This window comes from Ostrinia nubilalis, chromosome 6 (genome assembly GCF_963855985.1).
Source record: "Ostrinia nubilalis chromosome 6, ilOstNubi1.1, whole genome shotgun sequence".
NCBI lineage: Eukaryota > Metazoa > Arthropoda > Insecta > Lepidoptera > Crambidae > Ostrinia > Ostrinia nubilalis.
Window position 1 is genome coordinate 7,128,946 of NC_087093.1, and position 27,008 is coordinate 7,155,953.

At 35.4% G+C, this 27,008-nt stretch overlaps 1 protein-coding gene across 1 annotated transcript; it reads left to right on the forward strand.

Moving 5' to 3' along the window:
* Positions 1 to 2,468: 2,468 nt before the first annotated feature.
* Positions 2,469 to 26,800, forward strand: LOC135072504 (facilitated trehalose transporter Tret1-like). Its single transcript, XM_063966444.1, has 9 exons — positions 2,469 to 2,645; positions 12,200 to 12,335; positions 14,173 to 14,387; positions 17,612 to 17,756; positions 18,163 to 18,298; positions 18,673 to 18,839; positions 24,378 to 24,573; positions 24,979 to 25,162; positions 25,624 to 26,800. Exons 1-9 carry the CDS (start codon positions 2,613 to 2,615, stop codon positions 25,804 to 25,806), a joined length of 1,395 nt encoding a protein of 464 aa, XP_063822514.1. The 5' UTR covers positions 2,469 to 2,612; the 3' UTR covers positions 25,807 to 26,800.
* The last annotated feature ends 208 nt before the right edge of the window (positions 26,801 to 27,008 follow it).

Below are 27,008 nucleotides of genomic sequence, written 5' to 3' on the forward strand. Positions count from 1 at the left end.
AAAGTAGTAAGAAATTGTAAAACCTCCGGAATAAAATCCGATTTTAATAAAAAGTATTGTAACAATGAGCTGCAATCAGCAACACCTATCACCGAGCAACGACACTACGTAGTTCGCACGGTTGTCAATAGATGGCGCTGTTCGTAGTTAGCTCGCGGTATCATTTGATTTTTTCCTGTCCTTAAGTAGTCAGGGCTAACCACAAATCCCTTTCCCCTTGCAAAATGGTATAAATAACATTGGTATGCACGCAAGATTATTTTGTGTTTATATCTGATCCTTATCAAATAACGCTAGCTTTGGCGTAGCTAGGGTTTTTTTTTAGGCAGGGTAACTATCTACAAATATTAAACAAGTATTCTAAGGTAAAACCTGTAGCTATGCCAATGGACACCATTCATTTCACTTAAACCAAAATTACGTCAAAGTCCGGAGTTTTATAAAAAAAAAATATGCGGTATGATTATTTTTTATTTATTTATTTTTCCTATATTTGCATTATAGGTAGGTACCTACCTCAGCGTTTTGAATTTTTGCGTTGATTTAGAATTTCTCACAGTTTAGAGCAATTAGATTTAAGAAGTGTTTGATATGAATTTCAACTTTAATATCTCTACGCGTTCATGTGAAAAAGGGTAGGTAGTAAGTTTATAATTATTAAAAAAATATTTTATGTCATGTAAGCAAAAATAATATTTTAAATTTTATATAACTTCAAATTTATCATTTTCGCAATTTTTCCTTTATCTGTACTGTGACAAAGATCTATTTGTCGCTACCATTCATGGTAATATCTCGTTTTAAGGCCTTTCAGAGAAGAAGCTCGGGCGTTTCTAATGGCTTAAAATGATTCCTTTTGATAACGTTGCTTCGTGCCGAATTTCAAGATTCTGAGTTCACAGGAAGTACCTTGTAGGTTTTGATTCCCTAGCGTGTGACGGAAATTCGTCTAAGGTGTCGGTATAAACTGCTGTATCTTTTGATCGCGTTAACTTAGAAGTTTGATTTTTTTACTTCTTAAAGGGACAATAGATCTAGGTATTTAGTATAAATTTCAATTTGATACCTTTATTCGTTCGTGAGAAATAAGGTAGTAAGTTTCATTTTATTAAAATATTTTTATTATATTATATAACTAAAAAAATGTAATTTTCGCAATTTTTCCTATATTTGCATTATATGACAATGCTTTATGCCAAATTTCAAGATTCTGAGTTTACGGGAAGTATCCTGTAGGTTTTGATTCCTTTGCGAGTGTCGAAAATTTGTTGAAAATATCGACATAATCGGCTGTATCTTTTGATTGGCTTGGCTTAGAAGTTTGATATTTTCACAGCTTAAAGGGACACTAGACCTGAGTATTTCATGTGAATTTCAGCTTGATACGTTCACGCGTTCTTGAGATAAAGGGTCTTGACAGAAGGACGGACGGACAACAAAGTGATCCTATAAGGGTTCCGTTTTTTCCTTTTGAGGTACGGAACCCTAAAAACATCGAGCACATGCTTTTAAACACACATTGAAGTATCTTTGTTTGCTTATGTAAGTTGATTTATTCAAGCTAGGCGAATTTGTGACGTGCTGCGAAAAATGTAAAAGTTTAGCTGGCACGAACAGTTGTACAATATATCCCCATAGAAATCTTAAAGCTAATAAAAAGACCTTGATTTCTACCCATTTCGTTTTAGGAGACGTTTCCTTTTCTCTACTAAGAACATTTCTCGGACTTCAGTGTAACTTTCAGTTCAGTTTCAGCACTCACAAACTTTTGCAATATTATTATGGTTAAAGTTATTAAAGAAGTAAACAATGTACATACTAGTACAAATAAAAAAATTCAGTAAATTAAAATAAAATATGAGTCTAGGCTGTAAGTAATTTATCGATTGAACCCCCATGCGTGTAAACGTCTTACCGTCACATGCTCAACCAAAACATGGAGGGAGGAGTCATATCTTACTTAGGTATCTGTTCCAAGTAATTCTTAATATTTTTTTTAACACTTAAAAATATTTATATTGTCATTAAAGTTGTTTAATTATCTTATTTGTCATCTAAATAAGGTTATTTTTTACCAATGAAAAGTTTCGGAAGCAACTGCAATGGTGATAGTTTCTGCTTTCATTTGAAAATGGACAGATTTTATTTTTTTCCAATTTTTGATAATTGATAAAAAAATGTAATTTAAGGACATTAAATGTTCTTTTTTGTAATTATTTATTAATTTTTAAATAAACATATTTGTTTGTTTCTAGCAAACGGCTCCATAATCTATAATTATTTGAGTTTTCAATTCACCCGACTTGGATGACGGTGACGAACTAGATTTTTTATCGCATCACCTGATTCAGGATGATCTTGATCGTGTGTTAAAAGGGTGTTAATGTTTTTTTGGTATTATGACGTCACGATGCTGGTTTCATCTCACATGACTGTGCGTGTGCACACTGCACGCACGCGGTTTTTGAGTTCTGTGGTATCAAAACAAGCGGTTATGAGTAGCAGCGGGCAGTCCGCTCGAGTGGTCAAGACGCGTCGGTCTTGCACTCTTGTTATCGCTGGCGCCGGGTGCCACAACATCGCGGTAGCATTGTTAAGTATCGCGAAACAAAATGTTTAAATTGTCGCCGGCTTTTTTGAAACAGGTAAGGTATTCAATTGAGTTGGTTTTTGGATTTCAGTTATACAGGAATGCCATTTATAAATAGGTGTAAATAAATAAGCTCACGTGCATTTTAAATATTTAAATAAATCGCATTTGTTGTTTATAGTCATAATTTTGAATTTTACTCGTATAACTCTATATTCATTTTTTAAATACTTTTAATATCCTTTGGTAATTTAAATTGGAATCTTATTTTTTTTGTATTAAACATTTTTATTTAACTAAATTATATGATTTCCATCGTCCTAACACCGTTTGCAAGATAGGCATTAACTGTTTGTTGCCCATATTATATGCACCAACTCTGGTAGACTCTACCTTACACGAGCGATAGGTATGTGCTCAGAGTTTAAGTAGATACTTACAAAAGTGTTAGTAACATTGCTACAAATTTACAATGTTACAGCTAACTACAGTTAAACTTCCTACCACTCGTAACATTAACATTGATCTTTGTTACCCTTTCACGAAAAAATCATAAATTGATTGAAGACACTTTTTATAGTTTTAAATCATTTCAGATAACACAATAATATGGATCAATGATATCCGATATACAAATGAATTTAATTGAATTAGATTTAGGGTTTGTAAAATTCGTATGGTTGTAAGTGCATAATGCATGACCTCCAAAACAGTCGAGTGTGTAGCATTCCCAGATGAGCACCTAACCTATAGGTATTAAGGTACAAATCGGTGAGAAAGCATCATCATTATATTACCTCCAATAACAAATGCAGTATGTTTGGAAAACATAATCGATACTTCAACAATCTTCACACGCGTTATCTCTGCCATTTAAAAAACAATACTTATCGATCGAGAATATTGATCTGTCATGGTTATTTAAATGCTGGCACTTCAGTAACAATTTAGATTTAACTAGTGGCGGTTATCTCATTATGTAAAATTACTTTACCTGACTCAATATGTAACTTGTGTACTTAGATAATCTGTTAACGATACTTTAATAAATATATTTGTTACATCACTAATACATACTTTTATTTCTTGGCAAATGAAGAGTAGGAAAACTCCCCGCTCTATGAACCTCCAGATCTGCCACAGATCACGCTCTTTGGCACTCCATGAGATGATATAATAATAATATTATGTCTAGCGGTGTACTGCCAGAATAAACGCTTTTCATCTTCAGATTCTCAACCTTAATATTATATTGACAGTAATTTGAAGAATAGTAAAAGACTACTTAAATCTACATTAACAACATAATTGACAACGATTAAGACAAATAATGCAAAACACTTTCAGCTGTATGATGTTTTTGTCTTTACTGAATGGAAAAGAAAGAACGAATGTGCATGTGCCTATGCACATAATGTTCATGACTCCATTAGGCCGGCTCCACACGTTGTCCCAAATTTTTGGCTAATTGGGTGAATGACGTTGGGACCAAGCAACGTGTAGAGCCGGAATCAAAGTACCTACTTTTTGAAGTTTTTATGATCACTGTTAAACAATTTGTGATAACTATCTTACCTATTTTGTTAACTCATAAAAACTCATTTTATTTTACTAAGTAGGCTTTTCAAAAGCACTTTTACACGTCGCAGTAATAACCGTACCACTGCTTCGGGACAATAAATGTGTCTGTGGTGAGAAGAAACAGTGCAAGAAAAAAATATGATCGGCGTAGGTACACAAGACATAAAAAATTATTGTAACATACTTATGTGTATCTTTGTATATCTACATAGACCGTATCTAAAAATAGTCTAGAATAGTTACCAGCACCTATGAAAGAGCCTTATAGTCGGCACATCTGGGGCGGCTTTATTACAGCATTGTGCGCATGATATCACAAGAATCACATGCAATCGCTCTCTTCCGTCCATCACATGAACTGGGCTCACGTGGAAGGTCAGGAGACAATACACACTGTTCTATTCTTGTAGGCAGCCCTGGTGTTAGGTTTGACTATAGGATCTGCCACAGGTATTTTATAGTTAGGTACTTCAATATAGTAACGGTAGGTATTACCAACGGTACAATTTTCTTTTTACCAATCAGATTGAACTTCAGTGATTTTTTATATCGCTTCGGTATCAAGCCCATTTACCTACCCATGTTATAATCAAAATCTATAAGTAATGCATTTGTAGGTGTACTAGGTAGAGTCTAATACCACAATACATCTCTTTTCTGGTCTCCAAGGAACACATATTTTGAATCTAGATCTTTGAGTTGTGAAGTACGATGTATCGTACTATATTTTGCTAAAGGTGTTATGTCTTTACATTCAGATTTTTCAAGTAATTTAGTAGACATTTTTCTTTATTGTTCAAACAAGAAGCGATGGGCTCCTCGAGCATAAAAGTCGGCACTTTTTCTGCTACTCCGTCATTGAATAGTGATTAGTCGGTATTTATCAACGCACATGGTTGATCAATCACATGAATGGTTAGTTTCAGCGCGTGGATCAGTCAAAGACCCGAAGCAGTGGTAGGGTTAATAGTGGGACGTGTAAAAGTGCTTATGTTTTATGACCCCAGTTAGACCGTGGGTGCAAAACGAATTAACTTTTCTTACAAACAAGTTGAGGCAGACATTGTTGCGCACATAATTATTCGCACGAATTAGCGGAAAACTCGAAAATGCTTTAAATAAATACACGTGAATTACATCAATTGTCCATGTAAACGTACCGAGATTTTATCTTCGTGAGTGACTCATCATAAAGTTACTGTTTGAAGCCATCTATTCTTATTATTTACTAACTCTACATGCTTTTATTACGAATTTACGACCGCGTAGAGAGTATACCTAATACTACCTACGAATAAGTACTAGGTTTGTCTGAGAAAAACATGCTTAAGCCTTAGGGATCTAAGGAATGAGCGTAATTTTTGAAATTTATTCCATTTCACAAAACCTTACATAGATAATAATGATAATAGATATTTAGTATAGATTTTCAGGATATAAATAATGTACCTATATGACATTTATGTTACAAAATACTACACGAAAAACTGTGAAGTACGGCGATTTACTTCTACTTTCAAAATAATGGAACCTGTAGGACCTTTCTGTAAAAATATCACTACACAAATATTATCTTCCCTTGTTGCAAAGTTAGTAGGTAGGTAAGTAGATATATTTAAAAAATAAATATACTCAACATCAAATAAACCGCACCTTCCGCGACGCGAACTTTAACGATTTTCTTCTGACACAATCAAGGTGCCCCAACAATATTGGTGTTATTTGAAAGCCCAATAAATATCCTTAAAGAAAACCGGCCAAGTGCGAGTCGGACTCGCGCACCGAGGGTTCCGTACAAACCTGCAAGGTTTACAAAGTTCGTTCATTACGACAATCGAGTCATAACTATGGTATTTTTATTGCAAAATGAAATTCATAACATTACAATGGGGAAAGTAACTACTTAAAAGGAGAATGCCCAAAAGTGGTATCGCTCGAAATCTAATTGTACATTGAGGGTACCACACCGTAAATTCCTTTCTTCATTTGTAATGATTTGCGAAAGTAGTAAGAAATTGTAAAACCTCCGGAATAAAATCCGATTTTAATAAAAAGTATTGTAACAATGAGCTGCAATCAGCAACACCTATCACCGAGCAACGACACTACGTAGTTCGCACGGTTATCAATAGATGGCGCTGTTCGTAGTTAGCTCGCGGTATCATTTGATTTTTTCCTGTCCTTAAGTAGTCAGGGCTAACCACAAATTCCTTTCCCCTTGCAAAATGGTATAAATAACATTGGTATGCACGCAAGATTATTTTGTGTTTATATCTGATCCTTATCAAATAACGCTAGCTTTGGCGTAGCTAGGGTTTTTTTTTAGGCAGGGTAACTATCTACAAATATAAAACAAGTATTCTAAGGTAAAACCTGTAGCTATGCCAATGGACACCATTCATTTCACTTAAACCAAAATTACGTCAAAGTCCGGAGTTTTATAAAAAAAAATATGCGGTATGATTATTTTTTATTTATTTATTTTTCCTATATTTGCATTATAGGTAGGTACCTACCTCAGCGTTTTGAATTTTTGCGTTGATTTAGAATTTCTCACAGTTTAGAGCAATTAGATTTAAGAAGTGTTTGATATGAATTTCAACTTTAATATCTCTACGCGTTCATGTGAAAAAGGGTAGGTAGTAAGTTTATAATTATTAAAAAAATATTTTATTTCATGTAAGCAAAAATAATATTTTAAATTTTATATAACTTCAAATTTATCATTTTCGCAATTTTTCCTTTATCTGTACTATATAACGTTGCTTCGTGCCGAATTTCAAGATTCTGAGTTCACAGGAAGTAGGGTAATTGCGCCGGTTTTCCGTCCAGCTCCTGTTTTCGTCCATTTGACCGACTTGCCACAAACAAATACGGAAAATTAGAATACAAACCTAACTTTCCGTGCAAGTTTGGACTTGTTACAATCTATAATATCTAAGTAACAGTTCTGCCTGCATGAAAATGTAATTTGACAAGTAATAACTCCAAAAAAGTCTACGGAAGTTGCTGCTGCACCCACACAGGTGAATGGAAAACGTAGTCAAGTTAGAAAAAAAACGTGCCGGTAGGAAACTTTCATGGTATGTTTGATTAATGTTTTAGCTACTTTACGTAATGTTTTTGGCACGTATGTCTAATTATTAGCATAATAAACACTATTTTAAGGGATTATTAAAGTTTTTGTATAGAAATCTTAGATAATTAAGTGGACTAATACTAGAATAACAATTTTGCAAGATTTTGGTTTTCGTCCACGTGGACGGAAACCCTGACACCTAGTTAATATTTTTAATAATCATTTTACTTCAATGGACCTACAAAATACAATGTTTTTTCTTCCAATATGATCTTTATTGCTATTACATTAAACATTTTAGTTTACGTCCACTTTTTAACAGTGATAAACCCATAAAAACCGTTAAAAAGATGTGGACGAAAACAAAAAACAGCTTTAAACGTTGTTGTGTTTTCGTCCATGACGTCATGAGCAAGCACTGGGGTGGACGAAAACCAAAATTAGCTATTCCTGTAGATTAGTTTTCGTCCATTTGTCCTTCGACCTATTGAAATATTTTCCTAAATTTAGGTAAGAAACTTATTTAAATCTTTTTGATATCATTTGAAAGCTGACAAAATTACCTTTCAAATGATATACCACAATCCATGGTTACTGTATTGTAGAATTGGTTTTAAGTCAATAATTCAACTGCACCCTTTTTTCTACACAGTGGTCGAAAACTAGCGTACACTAGGACGAAAACTGATTTTTTTGGACGAAAACTAGTGAAATCGCCTCTTTTGCATTAAATATTTTTTATAAAAATACCCGTGGTATTTACTTATTGTCATATAATATTAACGTAAAGTAGACTATATAAGGACTAAAATGACATAATTATGATACATATGAGTAAGGGTATTTTAAGATATTCATTTCGCATCACAAAGTTGGCAACTCCGATAATTGGACGAAAACTAGCGCACTTACCCTACCTTGTAGGTTTTGATTCCCTAGCGTGTGACGGAAATTCGTCTAAGGTGTCGGTATAAACTGCTGTATCTTTTGATCGCGTTAACTTAGAAGTTTGATTTTTTTACTTCTTAAAGGGACAATAGATCTAGGTATTTGGTATAAATTTCAATTTGATACCTTTATTCGTTCGTGAGAAATAAGGTAGTAAGTTTCATTTTATTAAAATATTTTTATTATATTATATAACTAAAAAAATGTAATTTTCGCAATTTTTCCTATATTTGCATTATATGACAATGCTTTGTGCCAAATTTCAAGATTCTGAGTTTACGGGAAGTATCCTGTAGGTTTTGATTCCTTTGCGAGTGTCGAAAATTTGTTGAAAATATCGACATAATCGGCTGTATCTTTTGATTGGCTTGGCTTAGAAGTTTGATATTTTCACAGCTTAAAGGGACAATAGACCTGAGTATTTCATGTGAATTTCAGCTTGATACGTTCACGCGTTCTTGAGATAAAGGGTCTTGACAGAAGGACGGACGGACAACAAAGTGATCCTATAAGGGTTCCGTTTTTTCCTTTTGAGGTACGGAACCCTAAAAACACATTTAATTTATTAATAAATGATTAACATATACCATAAATGTGACTTGAAAAAATACCTCACTTTGGGCCCACCTATGGGATCAATTAGACCAATTTTTATGGTTATAAAACCAAATAATGATTTCACGTGTCCTCTTTAACAGATGGATAGCGATTAATCCCAACTTAACAGTTTTATAGCCATAAAAGTTGGCTCTAGCGTAACTACCTATTTTTTGAAGAAGTGACTCTGGATCCTTCTAAAGACACATTTTTGGGGTAAAAACCTTTCCTTTAATGAAATGAAGGTTAGAACTAGGCTTTTAAATGGTGCCAATATTGGTGGGAAATGGGGATGCATACGTTTGAAAATGCTTGTCGCGGGAGGTGCGATTTATTTGATGTCGAGTGTAGTTTTCATAAATCCTTACGAGTCAAGCCGCAGCAGAATAATTTATAGCTAAATCATGATTCTCGGCAATATGAAACAAATCTTGAAGTAAAATTAGTATTCCAGTAAATAATGATATAATAGTCTCTATTGTTAAGCTATTACAGTGACAAGTCCAGTGCTGGCCGCCCACGTGAGAATCGCACCCGTTTCTCTGATTCTTCATTTCCCGTTATTTGCTAGCACTATTTTTGTATACATCTTAATGTAATTTTTCCTTGTTACGACCACAAAATCAATTGCTTTATGAGTTACCTACCTAGGTATTCATTTATTTTGGAAGAATATGGTACATATACAAAGTGCAGAAAAAAGGTAAAACAAAATATGCAACAGGTTTTCCTCAACCACAACTAAGTAATTGCAGCTAATTTATGTCATTGTAGCCCTAAATCTTTTTAACCCTTCAAGCCGCGCGAATAGAGATACAATAGATAAAATGATCCTACTTAATATTATACTCGTAAATGCGAAAGTTTGGATGTCTAGATGGATGTATGTTTGTTACTCTTTCACGCAAAACTACTGAACGGATTTTGATGAAACTATATTTATAACCCAGAATAACATATAAGCTATAATTTATGACGATCTGTGACAAACTAAATTTCACTCGAGTGAAGCCGCGGGCAAAAGCTAGTAATCAATATTGTCACGCGGTCATATGCGACCGCTTGGGGACTGATGGGATAATTAATTTGTCGATTAACCTAAATGGTTAAATATTAACGTACCTATTGAATCTTAAAATGCATACCTAACTCTACATACTTTTAGGTGATCAATAAGGAAAGGCTAGGTGATATTCTCTTGATTGTTTAGGAAGAGAATTTGATTAATACACAACCGGCTTATCAAAAGTAATTCCATTCTTGTCGTGTTCCACTCATTAAAAAACTCATTATATTTTTTGCAAATTGGTCTGTACATTGTACAATAAGTAACGTGCAGTCTCTCGAAATGTGTGTGCAAGTTCCGCGTGAAAAAACTTAACCAATGAGTCACAGAATTAGAAAGATAAATTTAAAAATAAGACACGTTATTACCTACAATAGACTTCTCATATTATAATGTTTTTCTTTGGCAATAGCAATATGTCCAAAATTTTCTTTATAATAAGATCTGTTCAATATGTATTTAGGTAACATAGGATCTGAAGAAACTTGAAGTAAAATAAAGCGTAAACATGATAATGTGTTTTTTTAATGTCCTTCAAACTCTACATTGACATAATCAAATTAGAGTAATTAGGTACGTATCTAACATAATCATATTGCTAATTTGTATCAAGTTTCCTGTAGGTGAGCAAATTGAGGAAAAAAATGATTCTGAGCCTATTATCTGATTAATGACCAATTTTCTATTTCCTAGTCATAACGAGAACTCGACCAGATTGTGTCATTTACCTTAATTTTATTTATTTAGGACGACTAACAAGTTTATCAAACAAGTGAGGGTTGAAAGATAACATTTGTCTTGGAGCTCAGTGCCATCTTAATTGTAGTCTTCCATGTTATGTGGAAAACGTGGACTGTAACAACAATGTAAATAGAAATGATGTAAAAAGTTATATTGTAAGCAAAGTACTTTACTGCTAACAATTAGTTTGATAAACTGAAAAAAGGATCCGTTAGAGTTAAAGTAAAAAAAATCATGAATTTTACATAATCCAACCTTTAGCATTTTCTCAATCTTCAGCAAAAAGTAGGCAATGATTAGCAAGTGATGTCGTTATCAGCGCTTGCACTTGCGCCTGACTGACCTTTGGTTTTTCTGCTGCCGCTGCGTAAGAATAATTGGTATTCGTTCTTCTCTGTTCCGTTTCCCTAGTAAAAAACATGAAAGTGGATGATCTTGTGTCATTCATTGTGCGATTTATGCAGCTAAGCAACAAGTTGTTTTCTATACGTGACGAATGTGGCCAACATTTGATTTTTTTATTGTTTACGCTAGTAAGCGTATTATCGCGACTACCTACTGAGTACGACAGTACGTTTTAAAAATGTGATGATAATGGTGTTAATTGAATTTTAGAAACATAGGTTAACTTTTTATTAAATTACCGTTAAGGCACTCCCACTTTTTCTTAGATTCGTAAATGAAAATCTAGAGTTTTTCTAGCAATACACTTTAACCACAACATACTTACGGACAGTCCTTGTCATAGCGGCTCGGAAAAGTATCTAATGTAATGTATAGCGTATTGTTACAAGAGAATTTTCCCTACCATTTCACGATCTTCAAGGACTTCCCCTTAGAACATTATGAGATCATTATATCATTATTTTAGAAGTACTACAAGTAAAGCACGATTGTTCTTACCTCTTTTCTTGACATTTTAGAAACGACGTCATTACCATTCATTACCCCTATAAACTTATGTATCGGTAAGTAGGTTTATTTATCTAACACTTACATAAACCAGTTTCTGTCCATGTAGGTACCGGCACGGTACCGGCATATTCGGCAGAAGTAACATACAACAACAATGTCGTAACTTTTGCCTTGTTTTGGGTGACAAAGGTACACACTGAATGCCATTGATGTTGTTTTATCCTTGCCAAACTTGTTTTTAAATGCTCATAATTAAACATTCATTATTTATCCCTTATTTGTGATCATAATTTCTTTTTTTTTACAAATTAGTATGACAACATAATAAAATAAATTCTTTGCGACCGTAACTTACGAGTATGTTCTCAAAATTAAATTGTTAATCTTGATAACTGTAATGTATGAAACAGTACAGTCGGGCTTATTGTTATTGACTGAAAAACAGTATGAATTTTGATTCGGTTTGAAAATAAACCTATCCACAAAAAAATTCAGATCTTACAAGTATACGATAAATGCATGTAAGTTCACCCGTAGGTACAATATTTATTTAGAGAAAAACCAGTTTCACCCAAAAACAACCATTTAACCGTTTGGGTTACTAAAGGTCACATTGAAAGTTACGTACCTTCAACCATAACTCTTCCTTTTGCGGTTGGATATAAATTATATTTTGTTGCAGCTATGGCTTACATTCGGCGCATCCCTGGCCTTCCTCATTATCGGGCTGGTGAGAGGGTACTCCGCCTCGGCGATACCCTCGATAGAAGCCTTGGACTCTGAAATCATACAGAGCAGTGAACAGAAATCATGGATTGGTAAGTGACAACAATGATAATTAATGATATTTTTTAAAGTATAATAGACAGGCACAGATATAGGTATTATAAAAAAGTATAGGCAGAAATAGAATACATTTTATACACGCTCTTTGAAACTTTAGGCAACCGCAGCTTCGTATTTAGTTCGTACGCATTGTCGTTTGCTCTAGTTAGAACAATACGATGCACCGTGTGTCCAAATGCCGTTTTTATTATACGAGGTTTCGTGACTATTTGTAGCAGTGATTTGCCTAATGACAACCGTAAAACTCTCGTTTTCACGGTTCCTAATAAATACTTAGGGGGCGCACACATTTTTTTACTTATAATTTTTTTTCTAATGTAAGATCTATTGCTATTGTAAGATCTTCTTAAACTATCATCTTCTATCCTATTTTTGGTCAACTACTTATTCGTATTTAGCTAATTCAAGGTCAGTTCAGGTGCAACGAAAGGAAAACGAGTTTGCGTAACATGCGTTGCGAAATTGACATTGCAGTTTGAGTATTTACAACGATAGGTAAGTGGCGTTGGATACTGTTGACAATGTTAAGTAGGCAGAAATTAAACATTCGAATGAATAGAACTTAGGTATTTTAAGTATTGAATGGACGTGGTCCATGGAAACGGAATAAAGTAAACTAAATAAACAGGGCAATAAATAAAACCGTTTAAAAACTGGCAAAGGTTTTTCAAAATTAATATTTTGGGATTTAATTCAAACTTTTAAGCTGGGTTGACTTCTTCTTACATTAACTTTGACAAACGTCAAAATCTGATGAACTCCATACAAAAAACACCGGTTATCGTTAAAGTTACGGTCAAACTTGGGTGGTGCTACTCAGCCTAATAGTTTTGGGATCAACCACATTTTATCAAACAAGTCATCAATATTACGAAAATATACTGTCATCAATTTATAGAGTATTTTTTCAATAACCGAGGTTGTTAATCCATCGACGACATGCAACAAAAAATCCAGATCCATTACCAGGTCATTCACCTAAATTGTATAATTTAAGAGCTAGCAGATATAATAAATTTAGTAATCTGCTCTCCAGAACTGTAAAGCGCCCAATTTTCAACTCAAGGGAAGGTTACAAAGTCCCATTTCTATGAGGGTAAAATAGGGGAAAGTTATGTAGAGTTTCAGGGAACCGGTAGCTATTGTAGTACCCGTAACCTTTATTTTACTGTTCCTGAAAGTAGTCATGCCTTATGTGTTTTTATTCCATTTAGCACACATAGTTATGTCCTCGACATAACCTGCTTGTGTGGTACTAAAGTGTTAGCAAAGTTAAGAAAGCTTAAACAATCAATTTATATCTGTCTATTTAGTAAACAAACATTAGGTAGTATACTTGACCTAGATCTTGGCCAAACATATTCAGCGTTTATAAATATAAAATATTTAAATATACTTTTATCTAACTCAGAATAAGTTTGGATATATAATTAGCACTCTTGCATAAAAATAAAGCCGAAAAAACAGTCACAATTTGTCAATGTTCTCATTGATGTAAATAAGTAGCCTTTGATGTTTGATGCACCGCTAGAATAATGATAAGGTCATTGAGATAATCCTTGTTTTTCTAGATTTACGAGTATAGGTAAATGCTTTTTGAATAGTTCGGCTGGATTGTACCATCTTTAACTTTAACAAAGGTCAAAAGTCTGTCAATCTCCACACTAAAAACCGCGAAGTTGTGCAACTCAGCCTAAGTGTAGAAGTAAGAGATTAACCAGTAAGTCATTAGTTCATTGAACTATTGACGTACAAATAAATTAATGAATAAATAAACTCTTTCTATAGATATTTCTTTTCTTTCTATAGGGGCTATCCCACCTCTGGGTGCGTTCGTGGGCAGTACATTCTCTGGAGCGCTGATGCAGCGGGCAGGCAGGCGCCGCAGTCTGCAGCTAGCAGCGCCACTCTGGGCAGCCGGCTGGCTTATACTTGGGTTCGCCAAGTACTTTCCCCTGATACTCGTGGGGCGCCTTATAACTGGCCTGTGCGTCGGATTCGCCCTGGCCCCGGCGCAAGTATACGTGAGTACAATACACTACTATTAACAAGAAAAAGTCGCTATGAAATAGAGATAAGTCGATCCTTAACTTCGAACTTATTCTCTTTTCTTCTGATTAAAGTTTTTGTGGAAAATGATAATTTAATTTGCCTCTGAAGAAAAAACACAAGAATTGCAGCAGTGTACTGATGAGATATTAATTAAGAGAAAGGACTACTTACCGTTCGTAGCACTTCTGAGCTGCAATCTTGGGTTTCAGCTGATATTTGCCAATTCGTGTTCACATACAAGTAACTGGCCCATATGACGGCTTTTCACTTTGCATCTGATTTAGACTCAATTTCTGTACATAGTCTCCTACGTGTCTGCATATTTCCGAGGGACATCCATAAAATAATAACTCTTGGAAAAATTTGGGTCCTTAATAATAGTTTCCACAATAAACAATATAAGCTATTGTGTCGTACTGTGGATGTGTCAAAAGATAGGTACTTAGTTTATTTATAGAGTTCCCACAGTTAGAACATGCGTTCGTACAAACGTTTATAATGTTTATTTAAACACTGGACTGGACATCTCAATCGGCAACTGTATTTGGAACAGAAACTACTGTTTAATTTAATAATGCAAACGTTATCGACTAATTACGCCGGGAAAATACAAATTGATTAGGTCTAATTGGTAATTATAAAGATGCAGCTTATGTATTGTTTTATTTGTATGTTTTAACAATAAGTAGTTAGTTACATAATCGGATGTTCACCTCAGAAAAAGTATTGTTACTACTTATCTGTCGTCCTATTAAGATAATAAAATGAAGTGCAGACGAGATTTATTTGAAATGCGTGACAATAAAAATACAAAATATACTAAAATGTTTGTTTATAACAGAGATTTTAGATCTTTCTTGTGTGATCTTGAAATGTTTCAATTGTTTGCCTGGTTTTTAAGATATTTTTTATTTATTTTAAGCTATGCAAAATATTCAAGATGTTCTTAAAAGAACAGTTGTACGTAGCGTAGGTACTTACATTATTTTGTTAAACAGCCATAAAACTCATTCATTCATCTACAGACAAACAGTATCACTATTCATCTAGGAAAATATAATTAAGTTGGTACTAATTGCTGTCAAAAACTATTTTTTAAACATCTTTAAATTAAAGAACGGAGCGTAGGTACTCACATCTCAAAGGCCGGCAACACATTTTTAACTCCCCCGGGTTGCGGTAATCACTTACCATCAGGTGATCCGTTTGCTCATTTGATTCCTGTCCCATAAAAAAATGCTAACAAAAGTAAAATGCGAATATCCTGAAAGGTTGTAAAAATACTAAAAATACCTTGAAACTTTTGTCAACAAGCCTTCACGATGAGTGCTGATTATCACATGTGATTCAAATTGGCTATCAATCAACTCGAGTGGGGATCTGATTTCAATCTTCGAATGAAGAAAATGCGTAATCTTGCCTTGCAGTCTTGCACCCACTTATCTTAAGTACTTGGTATTGTTTGAAAAAAGAGTAGCTGCGATGCAAAACAATACGCACTATACTATTATAAAACCTTGACTTTACCCGGGTCTGTATACAGGGTGGAAGCGATAAGTGATCTCACTCGATTATTTCTAAACTGTAAGGGGGCGTCCATAAATTACGTGAGACAATTTTGGCTATTTTTCAACCCCCCCGCCCCCCTTGGTGAGATTTGGTGAGATTTTGCCTGACCCCCTCCCCAACCCCCAAATCTCACGTGATATTAAAAAAATCCGAAATTGAATAGTTTTGGAGTAATATAACTGAGAAACATTTTTTTTGTGTGCTTTAACGTTGTTGCTAACGAGTGCATCAAAAAGATCTATAAAGTTTAAGATTTTAGTTCTTGAAAGTATCTGTTAGGGACGCTGTACAATCATCATACATTTAATGTATGTCATTTTTTACGCAGTCGCTAGCGGATGACGATTGTGTAAAGTCGCACTAAGCCCACTGATTACGAATAGATCCAGAAAAACACGTGTAGTGACAGCGGTTAGTACTAGGGTCACATTGTTTTTTTACAGAAGTACCTAGTCTAATTGTTCCTTTCTATAAAATCACTAATAATTATAATCTAGCAAAATCGATTTTGATAAAAAAAGAACATGTTTTATAATATTCTTAATTTCGTCATTTATTCTGCATTTTAGTATTCACACATGCAGACGGAAGCATTTTTAGTTGTATTTGTTTAGACTGTATAGAATAAAATGACATTATCATCATACAAATATCATTTTTTAGTCCTGACAAGGAACCCTTAATATAGTTTCGATATGTCTGGCTGTCTGTCTGTCCGAGGTTTTGCTTGGAAACTGTTGGCACTAGGGAGCTGTAATTTTGTAGAGGTATGTATGTTAATCACGACGACAAAACGGTAGAATAAAATTTTGAAAAAAAAAATTTTTTTAGGGTAGCTCCCCTACATGTAAAGTGGGGATGGTTTTTTTTTTCGTCTTCTACCCCATCGTGTGGGGTATCGTTGGATAGGTCTTTTAAAATGGCTGGGTTTTTAAGACCATTTTTCGATTTAGGGATCCGTTTGCAAAATGTTAAAGTTTAAAGTGCCAATTTTTGTCCGAGTAGGGCGTTCCCCCCCGCTAAAAACTAAACTGTTGGCTTGATAAATCTGGAAAAATTCAAGATTATAGTGCTTTTTATGAACTTTCAAGGAAAACTATAGCGGTTAAGATAGATCAGTTAGTTCAAGAGTAATAGTCGTTTTACTCATGTATTATAAAATTTCATACCTAATAAAAATTCCTTAGAAGAAAATATTAAAAGTGACTTTAGATGAAGTAATTGCTTACTTCTGAAATATATTGTGATAACGACGGACAACTAAGGAACCCTACACTGCGCGTGGCACGACACGCACTTGGCCAATTTTTTTACTTAAGATTTAACCCAGTTTTCTGGCAAACTATTTCTCTATTTCTTGTGGAAAAAAATACGTGATATTTCCCGAGACCCCCCCTCTCCCCCACGTGAGATTTGGTGAGGTTTTTGTTGACCCCCTCCCCCCCCCTAAAAGCCTCACGTAATTTATGGACGCCCCCTAACTGTAAGTGAGATCAATTATCGTTTTCACCCTGCATATGCTCAGATGGACCACAGTCAATTAGAAATAAATTAATTTGACAAACCGTACTACTTAATTTTAATGTCTTAGCACAACATCTATAACAAAACTGTAATTGAATTTCAGGTGAGTGAATGCTGCGATCCTGAAATCCGGGGCAGGTTGGGATCGTTGCCCACTCTCTCCATGTCCTTTGGGATCTTGCTCTCCTATGTCGCTGGCAACTGGCTCTACTGGCGGTACCTCGCCTTCTTCTCGGCTATCTTTTGTGGTAGGTATCTTTGTTTCAAATAACAACGATTGAACTGTTCATCTGATGACCAGTTACCATCAGGTGAGATACAGGCTAAGAGCTTCCTCGTTGTGGATAAATTTTTTTTAAAGTTCCATCGTTGTCATGTTGTTTTATTTCATAAACAGGACTGCTTTATTGTGTCCTTAAGAATTGCATGATAAATCTGTCCGTAAAAGTTACATTTAAAAGTTTTGATATTCCATGGTGACGGCGTGTGAGTGTACCTAGTCGTGACGTGATTATGAGCAACATTTCTTTAAGTTTTTTCCATATTGTTTTCTTTCATAACAACATCATTGCTCAAAAGTGGACATAGTGTAGTCGTGATTATGATGATATGAGTAACATTTCTTTAGGCTTTCAAGTTTTAATTTTCTTCCAGCCGTCCTATTCTTCGTTCTGCTACCGCTACCAGAGTCGCCAGTATGGCTGGAGAGTCGCGGGGCTGACGCATCGTCTGCTGTCAAGTGGCTGCACCTCTCTGCGCGTGCCACCGCCATCGTCAAGGACGCTCCAGAGTTAGTAGATTAGATTATTATTAAATAATCAAGGTAATTATTATGTACATTCTTCATGGACACCTGCAGTATATTCAATGAGCTGTTAACATAAGTCAGTGGAAAGGAAAAAATTGACATTTGGCCACATGGCGCTTTAGCATTTTTTCCTTTTTACTGATGATATACATATTATCTCTAATCAATACATAATTAAAGTTTTAGATAATTATCGGAAGTTCTTAGACTTAATTAGATGATGGCACTTAGTTTTTCTTTGAATTAAGTACGGTCACACTTATGCACTGAAAGCATATTCAATAATGTTACAAGTAGCCTTTCTTTTTTCTTTGAAATTTAATTCTATGAAATAAATTCAAAGTTTACAATTTCAGAAAGTCAGAGGATCCGAGCACTCCGCCCAGTCTGTTCACGCGCAAGGTGTTCTTCTCGTCGGCGGTGATGAAGCCGCTGGTGGTGGGCTTCGCGCTGCTGTTCTTCCAGCAGTTCAGCGGCATCGACGCCGTCATATTCTTCACCGTTGAGATATTTGAAAGCGCAGGTACTAAATACAATTATTATTACAAAAAAAACCGTTTTTTAGGTAAAATAATCTGCTATATCCATAGCAGCGAAAGGGCACTGACTGACTCACTCACTCATCACGAAATCACAGAAACTACAAGCGCTAGGAGTCTCAAATTTTGCATGGGGGTTCCTTTTAGAACGTAATAATAATCATCTGTATGGTTCCCGTTTACCGAAAAGGATGGGCCTTTTCTATCAACAAACTTGTCAAAGAGTAAAATTGTGACGGCAATATGTTGCCAGTAAGAAAGTACACTATTGCGGCAATATTTACTCTAGTATCTGCCATGACCACAGATCACCCCCAATAGATACCGCATACAAGGCAAACGACGCGCACCACGCATTAGCTCAATAGCCCTTATAAGAAACAAAGCTTGAATGCGCTCCTTCAGTCCAGACCAAGTTTCAGACCCGCGCGTAGTGTGCAATAATTAAATGTTAATAGTCTTTTCCGAAGAAAACATACGACATTTGAATGCCGTTTTGTAGTGTAAAGTGGTGTGGGAAGTCTTCTAAGACTTCGAACTTCCAAAAAGATGGAATCACTTTCCACCGGTAAGTAAAATCTAACAAAATATTTTTATTTTGCCAGTGAAGCAAAGGTCAAGATATAATGGTTCTATAATCAACAAATAATAGAACGCGTTGATGTCTTTTGAAAATGTCTCTTTCTCACCTGCGGTAATGAGTATTACTTGTCCTATTTTATCAAAATCATGCGATACTACTAGTGTTGTAGTGTTTCGCGCTCAAGTTTTTATCGATCTTTTTATATAAATGATGTTGGGATATTGTTTAGCAAATATTCTTAGTTTCAAAGTGCTAGTTTATTATTAGTATTCATGCGAAACAATTGTATTCGTTTCTTTTAGGTTTCCACAATGCCCTGAAAGAAAAAATAAATGGATAGATGCAGTACATCGTGGCGACGATTGGTTCCCCACTAAGTTCAGCGTAATTTGCTCAAAGCATTTTTCTGAAGACAATTTCTACCCATTGAAAAACCGTAGGCGGTTAATGGATACAGCAGTGCCAACCTTATATTTACCTGTTGTGGTAAGTTACTTATACCTACCTATTTACTGAATTACCTACAGGGTAATTTAACCCGACTGCTCTAGGAGGGTTATGTTTTTCGAGTGTATGTATGTATTTAAGGTTATCTATACTTATAATAAATCTGTAGAGAGGTCAATTCTGTACATGAAATATATCTTCAAAATAACTATCAGGGTGTGATTAGTGATCGATACTGATGCCAAAAATGCAATCAGTAAAATTTTTGTCTGTCTGTCTGTCTGTCCGTCTATATGTTCCTTATAGAAACAAAAACTACTTTTAACGAAACTTGGTACAATTATTTTTAGTACTCCTGGGCAGAATTATTATATCTTAGAATTCCCACGGGAACGGGGATTAGCGGGAAAATCTTTTTGTGTGAAAAATCTAAACCGCTTAAGTTAGACGCTTGAAATTTGGCATGCAGGTATCTTATTAAACTTAAAGCTTAGTTACAACAGGATACAAAATTCCCACGGGAACGGGAGTTAGCGGGAAAAAACATTTGTATGGAAAAATCTAAACCGCGTAAGATAGATGAAGGGGGTAAAACCGGATCCACGCGTATGAAGTCGCGGGCGGCCGCTAGTACAAAATAATTATGTATGTAAGTATGTACGTACGTGGATTTCTTTGGCACGCTCTGCTCGCGCCTAAGCGGCCTGATAGATTTTCGCTTGCTAGGTGTCGTTAGATTTGTATTGATTGCGAGAGTGACACTAGGTATATAAAAAATTAACTTCATTTGATTTTTTTTCCTGTGGGGTATTTCTCATTTCTCAATCGGTTTTCGTGAAACGGTGTATTCAAATATTATGTATTAGAATCAGTTAACTCTCTTCTTCAGGCAAATCTACCATTACCCGTTAACATCAACCAAGAGACACCCGATACATTAGTAGCTGGGACCTCATCTGCAATATCGGTAGGAACCTACTTACTATTGTAAAAATAAAATTATACATAAAATAATCTGTGTTTTCAGAATATTCACTTATTCTTTCTTTCAGGTTTCTGTTATGCAAGATTTAGATGGACCATCAACTTCTCAACATGAAGAAAAAATAACTGGTACTCCAAAAAAAAAAAGAAGGCAACCTCTTACTCCTATAGCCGGAACACCATCTGCGTACGATACTCCTGTCAAAAAGCGTCTCTGCAGGAGAATTATTGAATTACAGCATGGGTTAAAGAGAAAGAACGTAAAGTTGAAACAATTCCGTGATTCTAACAAAAGATTAAAAAGAAAAATTATTTCTTTAAAAAGCTTGCTGTCGGAGTTAGAAACAAAAAAAATTATAACAGCCGAAAACAACGTCTCTTTGGATTCTTTGGGGGTTAGTTGCCAGGAAATTGTTCGGAGACAAATGATGAGAGAGAAGTCAGGTAAAATTGTCAAAAAGAAGTACTCACCAAAATTAAGAGCATTTGCTTTGACTCTCAATTTTTATTCCACTAAGGCGTATAACTACGTACGTAAAACATTCAACTCATGTTTACCATCGGTAAAAACACTAGGAAAGTGGTACCAATCAGTCGATGGGCATCCCGGTTTCACAAAAGAAGCCTTTCAGGCCTTGAAATTCAAGGCTGAGCAGTCACAAACACCGATATATTGTTCATCGTGTTTGATGAAATGAAAATTGAAAGTAAGGTGGAGAAGTCTTATGGATATGTTGATTTTGGAGGTTGCATAACAATTGATTCCGATTGCAAGGAAGAGTGCACTGATGCGTTAGTTTTTCTTGTGGTTCCACTACACGGAAAGTGGAAAGTCCCTATTGGGTATTTTTTGATAACAAAACTCAACGCTGATCAAAAAGTATTTCTGCTTACTGAAGCTATTAAACTTTGTAATGAGGCTAAAGTTATAGTAAAAGCTGTAACATTCGACGGTTGTCCAGCTAATTTAGCGATGGCAAAAAAACTGGGATGCAATCTTGATCCCGATAATTTGAAGACTGTCATTAAAATAGAAGATTTGCAAATCGCAGTATTTCCTGATCCTGCCCATATTATTATGATAAAATTGGTGAGAAATAGTTTTCAGCATTACAATGAATTTCATGATGTCGATGGAAACAGCATTCAGTGGAGTCACATTGAGTCACTTCACAAGCTACAAGAGGATGAAAAATTTCATGCGGCCAATAAGTTACGTGCTGAACATTTGTCATTCAAAAAAAATATCATGAAAGTAAAACTTGCTACACAAATATTCAGTAGAAGTGTAGCAATAGCTCTTCTATTTTGCAAGAACACTTTGAGACTAAAGCAGTTCGATAAAATAGAAGGGACAGCTAAAATGCTGTTGACTTTGAACGATTTGTTTGATATTTTAGACTCAAAAGTTCATGGATATGGTCTAAAAAGGGCACTTAATCTTGAAAATGCAGAAAACATTATAGCGAGATTGAAATCTTGCAAAGATATGTTGATGTCTTTGACAGTGGATCTCGACAAGAAACGCATTAGGTTGATTGATTCACCTAGATTCACCGGGTTTTTAGGATTATGTGCAAGTATTGACAGTGCAATATTTTTGTACAATGATTTGATCAAAACTAAGCACTGTGCATACTTGTCACTACACCGTATAAGCCAAGACCATATTGAACTGTTTTTCTGTAACATGAGATCTCATGGGGGCAACAATAATAACCCGACACCCAAACAGTTCTATGGAATTTACCGAAAAATTTTAGTACACGTGGAGCTGCAACAACTCAATACCGGAAACTGCGTTGAACTAGAACAAATTGGTATATTAAACTGCTCATCAGCTGTTCAACGCATCAATTTGACAACACTGCGGGGTGATGATTGTAATACTGAGGAACATGATGATAATGATGATTTTGTTGAGACATTGCAGAAATTTCAACTATCGGAGTTTTCAGAAAACATAGTTGAGTATATAGCTGGAGCTGTGGTTCACTATTTAATCAAACATATTAAATGCAACACTTGCGTCAAAGCTCTAATCTCATTACGTGAGAAAAAAACAAGTTTAATTTTTGCAAGGGATGTAGGCGGACTGCTATACCTATCTCCTACAGTAAATAAAATTTGCAGGCGTTCTGAGCAAGTCATTCGAAGTTCACTAAATGCAGATACAAATGCAAAAGTTTATTATAAAGATAAACTCCGCTTTGTAACACTAACACTTAGGAGTTTGGTCAATGAAGCATTATTTCCAGAAATAATAAATCATCAATTTGACCACGAAAGCTGCAATCATATCATTGACCTAGCGAAGAGCGTAATAGAAAAATATATAGATATTCGATTACTTTACTTGATACGGAGATCAGATCCTAAAAATGCCATTCGTAGAATTTATACCAAATTAATTCATTTTAAAAATCAATAGTAATGCTAGTATTTTATCAATTTATAATAGGTCAGTCGAGAATAGCTACAAATATGTACCTTTGTACCCTCATAATGCTACAGTAATTTTAAGTGTATTTTTGATTAAATTATAAAATAAGATTTATTTTTTCATTTATATCTACACATTCTAATAATTTTAATGGGCTAAAAAAATATAATAATATAATTCATACCTGAACTAAGGTACTAAACACTGTATTTCAGGTAACATTAAGAGCAAAACATTAAAACAATATTTGTCTATAATAAATATACATTTAGTTAAATTTAAGATAATGTAAATAAATGTAACTGCAGGGTGGAGAAAAGAGTCGCACAAGTTACCTACCTTGGCATGCAAATTGATGAGAACTTCGGATGGATCAAACATATACATTATGTACTGAATAAATTAAGAAATCTTAATTGATTAAATTTTACAAACTAAGTTGTAAAGTACCTACCTAGGAATATATTAAAATACCTGTATTTAGCCCTCGTAGACAGTATACTTAGTTATTCTCTTCATCGCATCGCTGTGGACTAACATTTAAAACATTTAAAATAATGAAGCATTCATAGTACTGTTTAATAAATAAATAATAATAAACTCATCAAGAAAATCTTTAACTTAACATAACTAACACTGTTATATCATTTTTGTGACTTTAATTATTGTGGTTCGAAAAATCGCAGGCCTTTCGTTTGAATTGATTCATCACGACTATGTATCGATAAGTTGCTAACTCTGTGATTTCGATGTCGCATCCCTAGATCATCTTGAATGAACTTGAATTAGCCAATCACACGCTCGCTTGTTTGTTCCCCGCACACCTTTCTTTCCTCCAAATTTAGTGAGTTCGGTCCAGTGCAAATGTCGCATCATGCGGAATCTATTGGGGGTGATCTGTGGCCATGACCGACCGTTGCGAGCATGCGGTCAATCGCGCGCGCGCTTTTTGTTTTGATCGTATTTTTTTGTGTCAACTATCGAGTATGAACTTTCTTACGCATTTAAATATTGTAAGTTAGTACCTAGATAATTTATTTTTTTACTACTATCCCGTCTTTGCAGGCAGCAAACTGGACGCAATGACAGCGACAATACTAGTGGGGCTGGTGCAGCTGGTCATGAACGGCGTCAGCACCATGCTGGTGGACCGCGCCGGGCGCCGGCCGCTGCTGCTCGTGTCCGCCGCCATCATGTGCGTTTCCATGGCCTCCATGGGCGCCGCCTTCTACTTCGAGTTCGAGAAGGAGCAGTGGCTTGGGTGAGGATTTTAAGCAGCAAACTGGACGGCATGACAGCCATCGTGGCTGACTGGTGGGGTTGGTACAAACCACAGTTAGGTACTATACCACAAAATAGGTTAGGTATACCTACATAAAAAAGGAACAAAAAGATAACAGGAAGCTATTTACAATGCCCTTCGCAATGGGAGTCAGCATAGCCCTAGGACCCTAGGTGTTTAAATATTGATCTTTATACGCCCGGTGCAAGCTTCTATCCTTTAAACATTTCACATTTTCAGTCAGGATTTTTCTGCGCTCTATGCTTGAGCACTGCTAGCACCACCCCATTTACGTAACGAGGAGACTGAAAAAACTAGTACATCTTTGTGGATGAGGGAGCATACCCGTACTGTAACTCTTATTAAATAATTGTTAAATTCCAGATACTTACCCATTATAAGCCTGGTGGTGTTCATGGTGGGCTTCTCGCTCGGCTTCGGCGGGCTGCCTTTCCTGCTGCTGGGCGAGCTGTTCCCCACGCACTACCGCTCGCAGCTGTCCGCGATGGCCAGCGCTGTCAACCTGCTCTCTATGTTCACTGTCATCAAGTCCTACCACGCGCTTGAAGTAAGTGCGCTGTCATTTTTGTCTTTAGGATTTAACAATTTTAGTTAGGTAAACAATTATAGGCAGCCTGATTTTCTGCGGAAAAGTTTTGTTTGCAGCAAGTTAAAATAGGTAGGTATTACTGCCAGGGATACCATAACGCCAACACACCATTAATATTGACTTATTGACTTTTCTTGGAATAAAATTATTTGTTTTTCACAAAATCTCCGAGAGCATCTAGGATTAAGTTTAAATTTTAATTACCCACATAAAAAAGCATCACACTGGTGTGTAATTTATCTATTTTGACGACAAGATAAATTAGATAAATGATAAACATTATCTCACGAATACATACTTAATACCTGAAATGAACCTTTATAACGCCGGTTAACACTATACCTAACACTCATCCCGATTGTGTGCCTACTTGAACCAACAAATAAAGCAGCTGTCATTTACAATGACTTTTTTTTCAGGCGGTGCTTACTTCAGCGGGCACCTTCTGGATGTACTCGTGCTTCTGTGCGTTGGCGTTCTTCTTCGTGCTCTTCGTGGTCCCAGAGACCAAGGGCAAGTCGCTCGCGGAGATCGAACAACATTTCCGCGGCGACAAAAACAAGGAAGCAATCAATTTGCCCACGGTATCGGCTAACTGCTAGGGCTGTGCAATTAAAAGGACAATGCAAATATTGTGACAGTAAATTATAGAGACTCTTTTGTGTAGAACAAGAGTTGTGAAAAAGTAGACGGCTATTAGACGTGTTTAGAATTACATGGCGCTGTTGATAGATATTGTATAGATGACCCACGCTGAACTGTCCCACCAAACTCAATGACAGGGGGGCGCTACCATCGTTCAACTATATGGTTTCCGACATGACAAAAATCTGAACCAGCGATCCGGTATTGACGGTGGCGCCCCACTGTCAATGTCATCGACAGGACAGTCCAGTATTTTGGAACTATAACTGTTATCACCACCTCCTTTTTGAGTCGCTGTAGTCGGGTAAAAGTATTTGTACTCGTAGTAGGTAATGAAAGTATGTAGCTGGAATAATTTAATTCGAGTTAGATACAATTTTCTTCTTTTTTCTTCTGCCTCGCCTTATTCCGTTGCGCGGGTTGGCTTTTCCAATCATACGCCGCCATTTGATTCTATCTTGAACGTCTTGTTCGTGGAGTCCCAATACTTCCATGTCCTTTTTGACGTTCGTCATCCAGGTGGTTTGACGTCTTCCTCTTCCCCTCTTTTTTTGTAGTACAAATTTGAAAGTAAAAAAAGCAAAATATTATGGAAACATTATACGATATTGGTGCATGAAGTAGGTTACCTATAACAATTTAATGACTGGGGTAATACCATAATCGCTAGCTGCGTTAACTGTTAAGCGCAAATTAGGTACGATCATTATGTCAGATTATGTCTTGCATCTGAGAAGTGATTTTAGTATGTCCCGACCGGTCGGGGGTGAAGACCCCCCGAAGGTTTTAAAAGATCACATTAAAAAATTTGTAGCTACCTATACTGTTTGCAAAAATTAACAATATGCTTTTATAAAAAATCTTATAGAGAAGCGTTTAAAGAAATTATTAAAATAATTATTTAAATAAATATTTTTCCATTTGTAGAATCGCGCCGTGAAATAGGTTGACGAACAGATAAAGTGATAGCATTCTTTTTAGCTAATAATTGTAGTAAAATTATTAAATTATTTACTTAGTGCCAAAAACAAAATGGTTGTGTGTCTAGAAAACAAATGAGTGTGAGATATACTTTTTTATAGTTTACCTACATATTTTTATTTATAGTTCAAATCAAATCAAATCAAATATATTTATTTTGCGAACATGGGTAAATGTA